The sequence below is a fragment of the Phalaenopsis equestris genome, unplaced genomic scaffold (genome assembly GCF_001263595.1).
Source record: "Phalaenopsis equestris unplaced genomic scaffold, ASM126359v1 Scaffold000226, whole genome shotgun sequence".
NCBI lineage: Eukaryota > Viridiplantae > Streptophyta > Magnoliopsida > Asparagales > Orchidaceae > Phalaenopsis > Phalaenopsis equestris.
Window position 1 is genome coordinate 2,073,369 of NW_018164668.1, and position 12,916 is coordinate 2,086,284.

A 12,916-nucleotide genomic window follows, 5' to 3' on the forward strand; every position below is an offset into this window, starting at 1 on the left:
ATCTGTGTGTGTGTTCTTCACTTTATTGCTTGTGTTTTTTCACAGCAACTGGTATTAGAGTCTTGGTTCGAGCTGAAGGAAGAATGATGGGCGGAGACAAAGTGATGACATAGGGGATCGAGAAGTTCAATGACACATATTTTGCTTATTGGAGAATGCAGATAAAAGACTACCTCTATGGGAAGAAACTTCATCTTCCGTTACTGGGAAAAAATCCTGAAAAGATGGACAAGGCGGAATATGTTGGATCGACAGGTTCTGGGGGTTATACGATTAATTCTGTCAAGATCCGCTGCCCACAATGTCGTCAAGGAGAGGACTACTGCAGATCTCAAGACGGCTTTATCAAGTATGTATGAAAAGTCATCGACGAATAACAAAGTGCACCTGATGAAAAAGTTATTCAACCTGAAGATGGCGAAATGTGTGTTTGTTGCTCTACACCTGAATGATTTCAATACTATCACAAATCAATTGCGTCTGTTGAAATTGATTTTAATGATGAGATACGTGAGCTGATATTGTTGACTTCATTGTCAATAACTGATAAGTCATGAGGATGACAGTTAGCAGTTCTGCAGGTAAATCTAAACTGAAATATGATGATCTTCGTGATTTGACTTTGACTGAGGAGGTGCGCATGAAGGATTTTGGCCAGATCTCGGGATTTGGTTTCCTAGGCATCTCTCTTCGTCATTGGTAGCTTTCCAGGTTCTTCTGGCGTGCTTTGGTTTGAAGCTCTCGAGTAAAGAGAGAGAGAGAGAAGAAGAGGAGGAGATGAGAGAAAGAGAGAGAGAGAGAGAAGAAGAGGAGGAGATGAGAGTTATCTATAAAGAGTTTTTTCTTGTAATCGTCGAGGTGATTGACATGTGTTATTCCTTGAAGTAACAAAATCTTCTGCAGCTCTGTGGACATAGACAACTTGCCGAACCACGTAAATCTGTGTGTTCCGCTATATTTTCTATTTTACGAATTTTTTTCGATCTAATTTTTTCATTTTTTTGCCTTCGTTTTTTCACAACAACATATATATTCTTAAGATCTCTTCTTGCGTTCCATAAAAGCTGTCAGAAACAATGGTAAGAAAAATCAAAAAACTTACAGCTGTTAACAAAATTGTTACTACAATAATATTACAGCGAAAATTTACTTTGTTTTAATTTATAGTAGTGAAGCATCATTATGATGCAGCCAGCCATAAACTGTTATTTTTCCTTAACATCTGCGAAGATCGAATAAAGTGAATAAAACACTCAAATTCTGGGATCCGACAGTGTGCAAGATTCTTAGATAGAAGTCGCATGCTAGCACTATGTATCACTATAAGAATTTTATGTTTTTGAAAATTTCTCTTACAATTATATCACCTTAATCATTATTATAACATCACAAATATCACTAGTTTAATTTTTTTAAAATTGAAATACACCATTTAATATATGATAGGTGGCACATATAAATATAAAAATTAAGAAAATGTAAAAACAACCCCTAATCATCTTCTACCTCCTCGTCCTCCTCCTCCTTAACTACAGACGTCATTAACCGCTTGCCCTGGCGATTTGCTAAACTGTCCGCCATACATGCTTTAGAATCCTCGACCTCATGCTGGCCTTGAATAACCTATTCACAGAACTTGTGGAGCTCTTCGTTCGTTACAACGAATTGCCTTGCAAGAGTACCATGATCCGACCACAGAAGCGCCGGAGATTTCAGCCTCGAACGCTATGCCCTTCGCATCAAGTTCATAGACCCTCCCCTTCTTATTTCTTGCCACTTGCATTCATAGCTTGACCTTGGACTATGAAGTGGTAGAATGACTAATATTGCTGCTAGCGGATTTCTGAGGTTGAGAAGTCATATGCCTCTCCCAAAGATGCTCAAACTCTTTTTACATAATTAAATGTTTAATTGTCACTTTGAATAGTAAGAGTTGAAATAAAGTTTAAAAAAGTTTTTAACTTGCTTAATTTATGGAAGTGCTCAGAGACCCACTGCTGCATCCTCGGGCCCCAATAAGCTCAGACATACAACTCCGTTACGGAGGGCTTACGACTCAACTCGTTGGCCTGTGTAGCATAGGAGAATGGTTAGCACCACATAATTACATCAAAAATTCAATTTTGATGACCTTGAAATTAATTCTCCAATTTTTCTTGTTCATTATTTTTTTATCATTTCTAGTTAAACGTTCTTATAACTTTTATCGTTTGTCTTATACTCCCAAGGCAAAACTTTGGCATAATATTTCTCATCACATCCTTTAGTGATTCACAAAAACTTCTTCATATATCTCGACACATATATATATTTATATATATATATATATATATATATTATAACCCATCCATATTAATACATTCTCCAACATTCCTTTCCACCATTTTAAAAAGCCGCGTACGTCATGCAATCGGACAGCTCCCCCACCTCCTTATTATACCCGCTGAATCCTCCCACCACTACCCGTGCTTTCAAGAAAACAAACGAAGAAGAGAAGTTGAAATAACTCTAGTATGCGATCATGGCTCAAGAAGGCTCAGAAGCATCTGTAGCCAGCTCCTCTCCTGCAGGCAACTGGTGGGAGTTGGGCACAAATTCCATGGTCCCATGGAACGCCATGAACCATGGCCGGTGGACTCAACAGACTCACTCCTCTAACCTCTGCCAAGAGGATATCTCTATATCAACAAACTCCGGCCTTAGCCTCGAAGCCTCCTCGGCCGCCGCCGGCGACCACGCAGATAATCATATATGGAACCACGTCTTGCTGTAAGCTAGCCACATCAAGCTCTAACTCTCTATTTTTTCTAATGGATTCATTAATATGTTCCATGTATATTTTATGTTGACATAATATGTATTTTTGGATTTACTAACTTTTTTCTACGATAACTGATGTAACGGACAAGCTCTACTTAGTTTATTGATATTTTTGTTTTTGAACATTTCTTCCCTTAGAGGAGTTGGAAGCAGTGACAGATCCAGTAAGAACCTCACAACACAGATGTTCAACCCAGTCTGTGATTACTTGAAGAAACTAGACAGCAGTAATTGGGAGTTCTCAAAAAGCTCTTCCTCCCTAAACTCCTTTGAAAAACAATTCAACAGCTACAACGGCGAAGACCTAATAGATTCTGAGAGACTAACGAGCAACTTGTCAGATTTGGTCAGCAATTGGTCCATTGCTCCACCAAACCCCAACGTAGATCACCAGCAAATATCACCATCTAGTTGCAATGTTTCCATGGATCCAAACGTCATGGCTTACACAACCTCTCATGTATCTCACATGAAACATGAAAATTCTGGTTTGTCTTCATTTCCCAATTTCCAATCTTACGTGCATGAGGTCATGAAAGGTGATCATTACCAGCAACATGAGCTCGGAGAGTTCAGTTTTGGTGGTCTCAACAACTCTGTTATTGGTCTCAACAACAGTGGACTAATGGCAGATGCACCATGGTCCATTCCAAGAAATTTATCAGACATAATCTCATTCGGTTCTCTAAATAATGCTTGTATGAAAAGCTCTGTTTCTTCTGAAAGCAGCAAGAAGGCAGGGCTGGAGTCATATTCATCTGTAAGATATTTAAATCAATGTTTTATTTTATTACTTACATGGAATGATAATGAAAATTTTAATCAGCATTATGGGGGCATATGATATTGTTTAATGAACACAAAAGTAGGAGGCTGATTTGTTTGTTGCAGACAAAGGGGAGTGGGAGAGGTAGTGGAACAACAAGTGAAGGAAAAAAGAAAAGAACTGATCAGTACAGCTCAGAGGCTCTGTTCAAGAAGCCCAAGCATGAGAGCTCAAGTGCGTCACCTCTCAAGGTATAGGTGTATAGCTTAGCTAGCCATTAATTATTTGTTTTTCACCAAAAAATAAACCATTTAGACAAAATTAAATGACAATTTAACATAAAAGGCATTCAAATCAACAATCATAGTTGATACAAATTTTTTTTTTGTTAATCCAACAGTTGCAGGTACCTAAAGTAAAGGTGGCCGATAAAATCACTGCACTTCAGCAAATTGTGTCACCTTTTGGAAAAGTATGTACTCTTGTAATGGGCATGTACTTGGTTTATCTTTCACATGGAAATGGTTTTGTTTATTAACCATTGTTTACAATACAGACTGATACAGCATCGGTGCTTTTAGAAGCAATTAACTATATCAGATTCCTGCAAGAGCAAGTTCAGGTACGAAAAGATTATAAAAAATAGAGAAAAAAAGGCCTATGATTTACAGCATTTATACTTCACCTGAATATATATTCCAAATTCTTATGTAACTGTTTAATGAATTAACTATCAAATTTATACATCAAATAATATGTAAAATTTTTCAACAACAAGTTTTGTTTTGCATATTCTTACAGTACAGCAATAAATACAAACTGGCTAAATCACATAAAGCTTGCATTCTTCTTGAATCATAAATATTTTTGGTCAGAAATTCTAATGAAAGTGAAATACACTTTTTCATGTATAGATTTATAACATAAAGATGTCATACATATAAATATGAAATTTTAGGCCTTGAATATGTAAATAAATGAGAGTTGTGTGACATTTCTGTAAATTACCCAAAAATAAAGTTGATCGAAATTTTCTAAAGGATTTTAGTTTTCTTTTATATAAAAGTAAGATCTAAACAAGAATTCTATCGCAAGCTTAGCTCTATGTTACTATAACTGTTTTATCATGACTATTAGGACAGGCTAGAGGTTTTTAATTAAATGCAATCAAGCTCTTGCTATTAACTAATTAAGCTTACAACTGCGCAATTCTTATGCAGCTACTGAGTGACCCATACTTAAAGTCGAGTACAAACAAGGTACAACAGAAAGTGATTTTAATGAAACAACTTTACCTCTAGATAAATCAATACCTTCTGTTTGAGCTTTACAGTAAAGTCTTCTCTTTTGCTTTGGTTTGAAAACTAGGATCACAGTTCATGGGGAAGTATGGAGAGGAAGGAGAAGGTTGAGTCAAAGCTTGACTTGAGGAGCAGAGGGCTTTGTCTGGTTCCCATATCAAGTACACCTCAAGCCTACAGAGAGAATAACGGTCCTGACTATTGGACTCCACCATACAGAGGATGCCTCTACAGATAGATGATAATGAAGATAATGATGATGATGATGATGATGATGATGATGATGATGATTAGTAAGAGCAAATTGTTAATAGCAGCAATTGGAATGTAGAGTTGCTATGCTGAAACAATGGTTATAGTAGATGAAGTTGAAATTTGTATTTTCATGCTCTATGAGGTGAATGTCTTTGTGTAGATGGAAGTAAAGTCGCTCATCATTTTTAATTTGTGGGCTTTGACTGGTAATGCTGATCTTTCTGCAAAATTTTGATATTGCTGTTTTTTTTTAATTTTTTTATTTATGTTCTTAATTGGTTTGGGCTTCTTGGAAATCATATTCCTTCACTTCGTTAGGGTTCCAAGATGGAAACTGTGGGCTGTTCAGTTTGTGTTTCAGCAACTTATGGGCTTGATGGATCAGGAAAAAGAGAGGAGGGAAGGTTTGCAAAATTGATGTGTGATCGTGAACAGTATATGTAGGCAACCACTATATTGGTTCACTTTTCTTTTTTATTTACTTGCATTCTTTGCTTATATTTTACTATTGTTTGTGGTAGAATTGAGAATTAGATTGTTGCAAGATATCACGATCTAAAATTTGGTATGCATAATATGAATGACTAAAATTTATTTTTAAATTGTTAGTTGTTGAGATTATTGTGCAGTGAGTGCTGTTTAATAGGTAATTCAGTTGACCAAATTTTCATTTGTTTTGTATTATTTAGTTTTCAAATATAAAGAATTGATATTCATTTTTTATTACTAGAGATTATAATAAATTAGCATTAAACCTAAGGAATCCAACAAAAATGGTGATTTCAAAGATTAAGTTTCATGGTAAGGCTTATTTTTTGATATGACAAAAGTTGATAATGTCCATTCTTGTTTGAATGAAAATTGAGAAATCCTTGGTAGTGATGAACTTGCTTAATGTTCTTTTGATGCTTTCAAAAGAAAGGTCTAGATTATGTAGTAGACATAAAGTATGTTGGTGTGACATTTAAGCAGCAAGCTATCTTAGGAGGTTGAAAAAGAAAAAACAACTATTGGCAGAAAATGGTGGAAATTTGGAGGAGATGTATATGACAAAAAACTTGCAATATAGGATTCAAAGTAAATTAGGTGATCATAAAATTTCAGAAGGAAAGAGGATATACAATGTTATAAATTTCAATAAAATTGCAATATATTTGGAGGACTTAGTATCATGATGAAAATAAAGTTGTAATTATACTAACTTATTCATTTCTTAAATTGTTCAAATATTGTATTAAAATCATGAAATATGCTCGAGAAAGAACCATTAAAAGACTTTTAGCACCTTTTAATGACAAAGAAATAAGAAAATAAAACCATGAAATGTAAGAAATTTAGGTTTAATTATTGGGTAGGATTAAGGAAAAATAAAATGAATAAGATAGATTATAATTATGGGGAAGGCTACTAAATTATCCTAATAGAGGAAAAAGAAAAGATAAAGGATGTGAATTTGAGGCGCTTTAGTTTTTTTCAAAGAGAGAGAGAGAGAGAGAGAGAGAGAGAGAGAGAGAGAGAGAGAGAGAGAGAGAGAGAGAGAGAGAGAGAGAGAGAGAGAGAGAGAGAGAGAGAGAGAGAGAGAGAGAGAGAGAGAGCTTTAATATTTTGGTTGTTACAATTGTTCTTGACAGGGAATAGTGGATATTAAATTATAGTATTCATTTCATATGACAATGAATAAGTTTTGTTATGATTCTTATAAGGAACTTATCAATGGAAAAGCCACATGTCAGTAATGCAAAGTATAAAGTTATTGGGATTGGGAGCACTAGATTCAAAATGGAAGGACTTAATAAGAATCCAACTGAAGGAAAACATGTAAAAAAGATTAAATTTAATTGTCTTTAGGATTTCTAAATGCTTTAGCTTTTTCTTTTAAGAGTGACAATGGTGTTTTAAATATGATAAGATTTTGCATGTATTTTATGAAGGGTACCACATAGAATAGTTTATTTTCACTACTAAGAAAAATAGCAACTAAATCAGCTAAAGTATCATTGTTTAAGTGAAACTGATAGCATATTAATTTGGCATCGTAGATTTAGTTAAATAGAAGCAAGGAATGTTATGATGAGCATTGGTGTTTTAAACAAAATTAAAACATGGAAAATCTAAAATGATATAACATAACACAGTAAATGTAAATAACACCCATCAAGTTTTATATTGTTTTCCCAACCTTTATCAACATTAATATATATCTAGCTAGACACACAAATAAGAATTTGGATATCATGTTAAATCTTGAATTGTTGAGAATTCATGCCAAGTAGATATAATGTTAGATCATGCAATGTTGTAGAAAAAAATTTGCTTTAGAGGTTGGGGGTGATGGAATTAAATTTTAGATTGTATACAATGATTAATAGTTTTGGAAGAAATAAAATTGTTTTCTATAACAATACATACATATTTTAAGAATTAATATATATGTTTAAAGATAATAGAATTTTCTTAGCTAGTTTAATAGATAATTTGACGACATGAAATTAGTTGTTTACATAGAAGAAACCAAGTTAGGAATTAGTCAACATGTTAATGGAATGGAGTAATTTTCAATACATTCCACCATATATAGAAAAATTAAACGGGTCTTAAAGTGTTATTGAAGATTGAGGTGAAAACTTTATAGATTGGATTAAACTTGGAGTTCTCAGACAATGCATAATTAGTGATTGAAAAATAAGTAGTTTAGATATGTTGTTATAAATTAACAAAGAGGTTTTGTAAATATATGAAGTTATATATCAAAATAATTCTAAGACCTAGTTTGATGATATCTAAAGTATTTTTTAGTTAAATGAATCTCTTAATCCTTAAAATTTTTTAATAATAATTTATATAGCATTGAAATATGAAATTTTTTAAGTTGCTTAAGCAAAATGATTTCATGATTTGCAAATTGAAAACATTTTGGTAATTTTTTGGGTATTGCGACTATGCACATTTTTCCTTAATAAAATGTTGGCTTTGTTCTACTAACACAAAAAAACACAAAAGAAATTGCATGAATTCTATCTACACATGTTTTTTATCATAAGGATTATTTTCATTAACTTGAAGAAAATATAATGTAGAAAGAATACATCATGTTTTATTTTCATTGCAACTATGGAAAATAATTAGTGTGAAGTTTCGTTTACAATAGCATATTACTAAATAGCTTTGGATTATATGCATGTTTATATTTATGGGCCTAGAACTATTCCAATATTATATAAAAAGTAAGGTACCTTACCTAGTTCATGGATAATTATTTAATATTAAATGTATGTTATCATTTATGAAAATTAAAAATCATTTTTGGAGTGAATCAATCAATATTGCTTATAAATAGAGGTCTCTTTACGATTTTGTATCTCAAAACTTTAAAAGAAGTCTGAACTGATAAGAATGTTGCTTATAAAAATAAAAGAATTGTTGGAAGTCAAACTTAAGTTAATATGAATTGAGAAAAAGTAAAACCATAATTCAAAAGTTATTTATCCTAATGATATCCTAATTAAGACAAACGGTATAGATTTCAGTTTAGTGAAGAAAGTGAGTTTAAGTGCATTATGAGTAAAGATGCTATAATTAAGTAGTATGAAATAATTGTTAAAATTGTGCTAAAAAGAGAGGGGAAACAATTAATTATAACGTTAATGATAAATCATAAGAATGGTATGGTTTAGATTGAATGTACATAATGAAAGTAGTAGTTATTTTATGGGAAAGAAGCTGATACTCAAAAAGAATATATTAATTTGTAAAATTAAGCTTAGAGTGATGGAATCATGAGACATATGCTGCAGAAATTTAGCCTTTTTCCGACACTTTTAATGTTTCTGACGGTTTTAAGCTCGTATATAAAATGTTTGTCGGTAATTTCAAAACCGGCTGATATTCCGTCAGCATAAATGTTTGACGGTTATTTGATGATTTAATTTTGTAGATATTTTCGAGAAAATTCGAGTTATCGGCAATAGTCGGTTTTCGGTTCCTCCGTCAGTAATAGTAACGGCAAACATGTCGGAAAAGTGTCGCACTCGACGGCCTTTTGAAGCAAGAAAAAGCATCATTTATGCGTTGTTTTTTACAACTGATGGGTTAACTGTCGGAAAAGAGTCGCACCCGTCAGTTTTTTTATGTAGGTGAAACCGTCGGTTAAGCATCATTTTTAATAACTGACGAGTTAACTGCCGAAAAAAGTGTCTCACTCATAGTATTTATGTGACACACCTTATGTCGATAGTTATGCGCTGGTCAGGTGTCGGTAAAAATATACATTGCTTAGCAGACAGTTTTACCTACGGATAAGTTTAGAACCGTCTTAAAACCGACAGGAAGCCATCAGAAACCTGTAGCATAAGTCGAGAAAATTCGAGTTATATATATATATATTTATTTATTTCGTATTTATATTATCACACCAAGCATTTAAAAAAATAACATAGCTGTCAAACAGTAAATTATCCAATCAAATAATAAAATAAATAAAATGCATTAGCTCTAAAATAAGTACATCGATGTTCATAGAAAAAGATATATCCAAATGTACGAAAACAAAAAAAAAAAAAAATTGCCCCTCCTAATCAACATCTTCTATCTCGTCAAACTCATCCTCATCGTCCTCCGCCACTTCCTTCTTCTTCAATGTTGTCGTTGCCTTGCCACACTCTCTCATCCTCTGCCGGAAGGAATCCGACTCAGCATTTAGCTTGACCTTTATGTTGGTCTCTAGCTCCGACCTCATCTTAGAGAAGCAGACCTCCATCTCGACAGAGAATGATGTAACAAGCCTAAGATCTTCTCATCTTGTACGGTAGAGGTAGAAGCTGCAGATGCACTGGTGGAGGGGTGAGCGTCGTAGGTAAGCCCCTGCGACCCAAGCCCGTAGGCACAACCCTTCTTCTTCCCTCTACATGCCTCCCTCCATAGGTCACATCAAACTAGTTTTGGTCATCAATTGTCTGGGTAGCACGGATCTATCATCGATGCAGAACTAATTGGACATTTTTCTGTAGGTGTGCTCATGTACATCAACGACAGAGAGCTCTCATCCAATTTCCACAGTTTGTTCATAAAACAAAATAGTTAGAATACATATTTGAACTATATAAAATCTTATAGAATAAATGAAATCTTACTAGCCTGCTTGTATTCCATAGGTGGGAGCACTCCATCAGTGTGCTTGGAGAGCCCCATGCCTCCACAATCCGACCGTCTGTTTTGCTTTGCCAGCTCAATTTATATCTGGTAGTCGGGAGAATCCCAGGACCTTAGCAGCTTGGCAAAGACATCCTCTCTAGGCCACAGAGATGTTGTCGCGATTTTCGGATATTACCAAACATGTTCTAGAGGGGATCATTGCCTTTACATGCATCGTGATTTCCGGATGTGTGTCTCGTGCTCAGGACATAAGGAGAATTGTTTCTGCAAATATTACAGGAATTATGTTTGATTGATAAATAAATTAAACTAACCTAAATTATTAGGGAACAATACTTTCCGCAAACTTCTTAAATAAAAGATATGGAATGGTCAGTGGGATCTTTTTCCATGACAAATATGTTAAGTCGTACTTGCTCCGAATGATATCCCGAATGACATGAATATTCTGGGTCAGGAGGTAGAACCTTAAAACAAATATTTTTCAGGTTTATATTCAATTAAAAAACAAAAAGATTACTGACAATATTTTAAGAAAAAAACTTCTATGTTGCATGCAGGCTCAAAGCGGTAGCTATTGTCTATTGATTCTTGTTTGGTATATGCAACATCAGTTTGTGATGCACTCAACCTCACTGTAGTTAGGGTAGAGGTAGAGGTGGACATAGGGGAGGGAGCAGAAGTCGGGGTGAGGGTTGGTGTAACAGTGGGGTTGGGTGTTGGGGTGGGTGGTGGTGGAGGTTGGGGTGATGGTGAGTGTAGAGGCAAGGATGGTCGCGAGGGCAGGAGCAGGTACGTAAGTGTGTGTGGAAGTGGGAGTCGGGGCAGTAGCGAAGGTGGGTGTAGGGGCAGGGGGGGTGGCTAGAGAGGGGGCGAGGGCGGGGGGCGGGTGAGTAAACGGTGATGGAGGTGGGGGTAGGGGCAATGTCAGGGGTGTTTGTCGAGGGAAGGGCAAGGGGGGGTGGGGTAGAGGTAAGGGCAAGGGTGGGTGTGGTAGCGACAGTAGGAGTGACTGTCAAAGTTGGACGACCTCTCCTGATATTCTTCTTCATCATATAATGTTGCAGTCCATGCCTCCCTTAGTGGGGAGGTAGACCGTCTCTGCCTTTAGTTGACATCTGCAACAAGGAGAGTAAACTTTATTAATTAGTGCACATAACACATACTATGTAATAAAATAAAAATAGAATAGTACATAATAAACATAAAATACAAAAGTATGTAGTAGACAGGTAAACGAAACTGTAAAGTGAAATATATAACTACTAAAACCAAAAACATAAAACTACACAATAAATTGAAATACAAAATTCAATGAAAGGTACAATAAAGTTACTCATCTCAATCAGCATCATTTGAAGAGTGGCTGGAGGATATAGTCATGATATCTTCTTCAAATACTTCAGCAGATTTGTACTAATCACCAAGATTAATCTCTTTGTATTCATTATTAGCAATCTCTAGATTGAGCTCTTCATCGATTGCATCAAGTGAAAAAAAGAAACTTGTCATCTCAGTTTCTTGATGAGCAGGTTTCATGCTATTATGAATATTAATGGTGGATCTTTGTTTACTCAAAATGAAAACCGCCCAATCAATGTTTTCTCTTACTCTATGCAGATATCAAAGATAGTAAACCTGACACACCTATCGGGTTAGAATGAAAGTATCAAATTTAGCATATATTCTATTCACTTTCACTTTTGTGATATTATATAGTTAGTTTACCATTTTCCCCTGAATAGGAATATAATTGAACCAACTATAGTTGAATAGGTTTGTTGGGAGCATTCAACACGAACCCTAAACACCGAACAACAAATTGCAATAGTTCTATAACTTACTGAACACTACACAATAATCTTTATGGGATGGTTTCGTGACCAAAAGAAAATATGTTGAGATTTTCATACCTATTTTATATTGTTTTTGATGATATTGCACTTTAAAAAAATGTATTTTTGATGTTTTGTTGCAGGTATGATGAATTATGGTCATTGGAGCAAAAAGATGCAAAAAGGAGCGAATTTGGAGCGAAAATGACCAAAATATGAAGATTTGAACTAGGGCGCCGACGACGAGCCCAATGGCGCCGATGACGAGATTTTCCCGAGACTCCAGCCAAATATTTTAGAAGGCCCGCCGACGGCGCCCTCGAGGCCAACGACGACGAGATCGACGGTTATCTCAACAGGTGCATTGAATGTGGACGATTTTTAGAGGGATGCTTAGGCAACTCTTGAAAAAACTTTTCTACAACTTAAAAAAAAAGATTTTGGCCGAAAATTGAAGGAGAGTTCGAGGAGTTGGAAGGTTAGAACAGCGTCCAAGAGCCCCAGTAGTGTGTAGAGAGTTTAATTTAGGGTTAGATTGTGAGGAATTCTTCTAGAGATTGTAAGAGTGGAGGGAAAGTGAGAGGTTTCTTCCTCCTTGCCGCTTCGAAGAAGAATTCTCTGTGTTGTAAAGAAAGGAATAAATTCAGAGGAACTTCGAGGAGTTTGCTTGGGGATGAATTAGAGATAAGTGTTATTTACTTGTTGTAGTTTGTATGACTTTGCTTATATATATAAATTCTGTGAGTTGTTGTGTCTTCCCCATGAGTTCTGAGTAGTTTTCTCTGTCT

General features: G+C 35.0%; 1 protein-coding gene across 2 annotated transcripts; it reads left to right on the forward strand.

Moving 5' to 3' along the window:
- Positions 1–2,424: 2,424 nt before the first annotated feature.
- Positions 2,425–5,339, forward strand: LOC110023687 (transcription factor bHLH111). Of its 2 annotated transcripts, none has more exons than XM_020723218.1 (7): positions 2,425–2,769; positions 2,959–3,580; positions 3,712–3,837; positions 3,987–4,058; positions 4,143–4,208; positions 4,807–4,857; positions 4,955–5,339. In XM_020723218.1, the coding sequence occupies exons 1-7, from the start codon at positions 2,522–2,524 to the stop codon at positions 5,123–5,125; spliced, it is 1,356 nt and encodes a 451-aa protein (XP_020578877.1). In that variant the 5' UTR covers positions 2,425–2,521; the 3' UTR covers positions 5,126–5,339. The 2 variants fall into 2 exon arrangements, with proteins under 2 accessions (XP_020578877.1, XP_020578878.1); XM_020723219.1 differs by having other exon boundaries at positions 4,807–4,845.
- Positions 5,340–12,916: the final 7,577 nt, after the last annotated feature.

Excerpts from the sequence above, each read along its gene's own strand:
- LOC110023687 (XM_020723218.1), top strand. The coding sequence starts at position 2,522 with ATGGCTCAAGAAGGCTCAGAAGCATCTGTAGCCAGCTCCTCTCCTGCA. Across the intron at positions 4,209-4,806 it reads TCCTGCAAGAGCAAGTTCAG|CTACTGAGTGACCCATACTT; the intron begins GTACGAAAAGAT and ends ATTCTTATGCAG. Across the intron at positions 4,858-4,954 it reads CAAACAAGGTACAACAGAAA|GATCACAGTTCATGGGGAAG; the intron begins GTGATTTTAATG and ends TTTGAAAACTAG.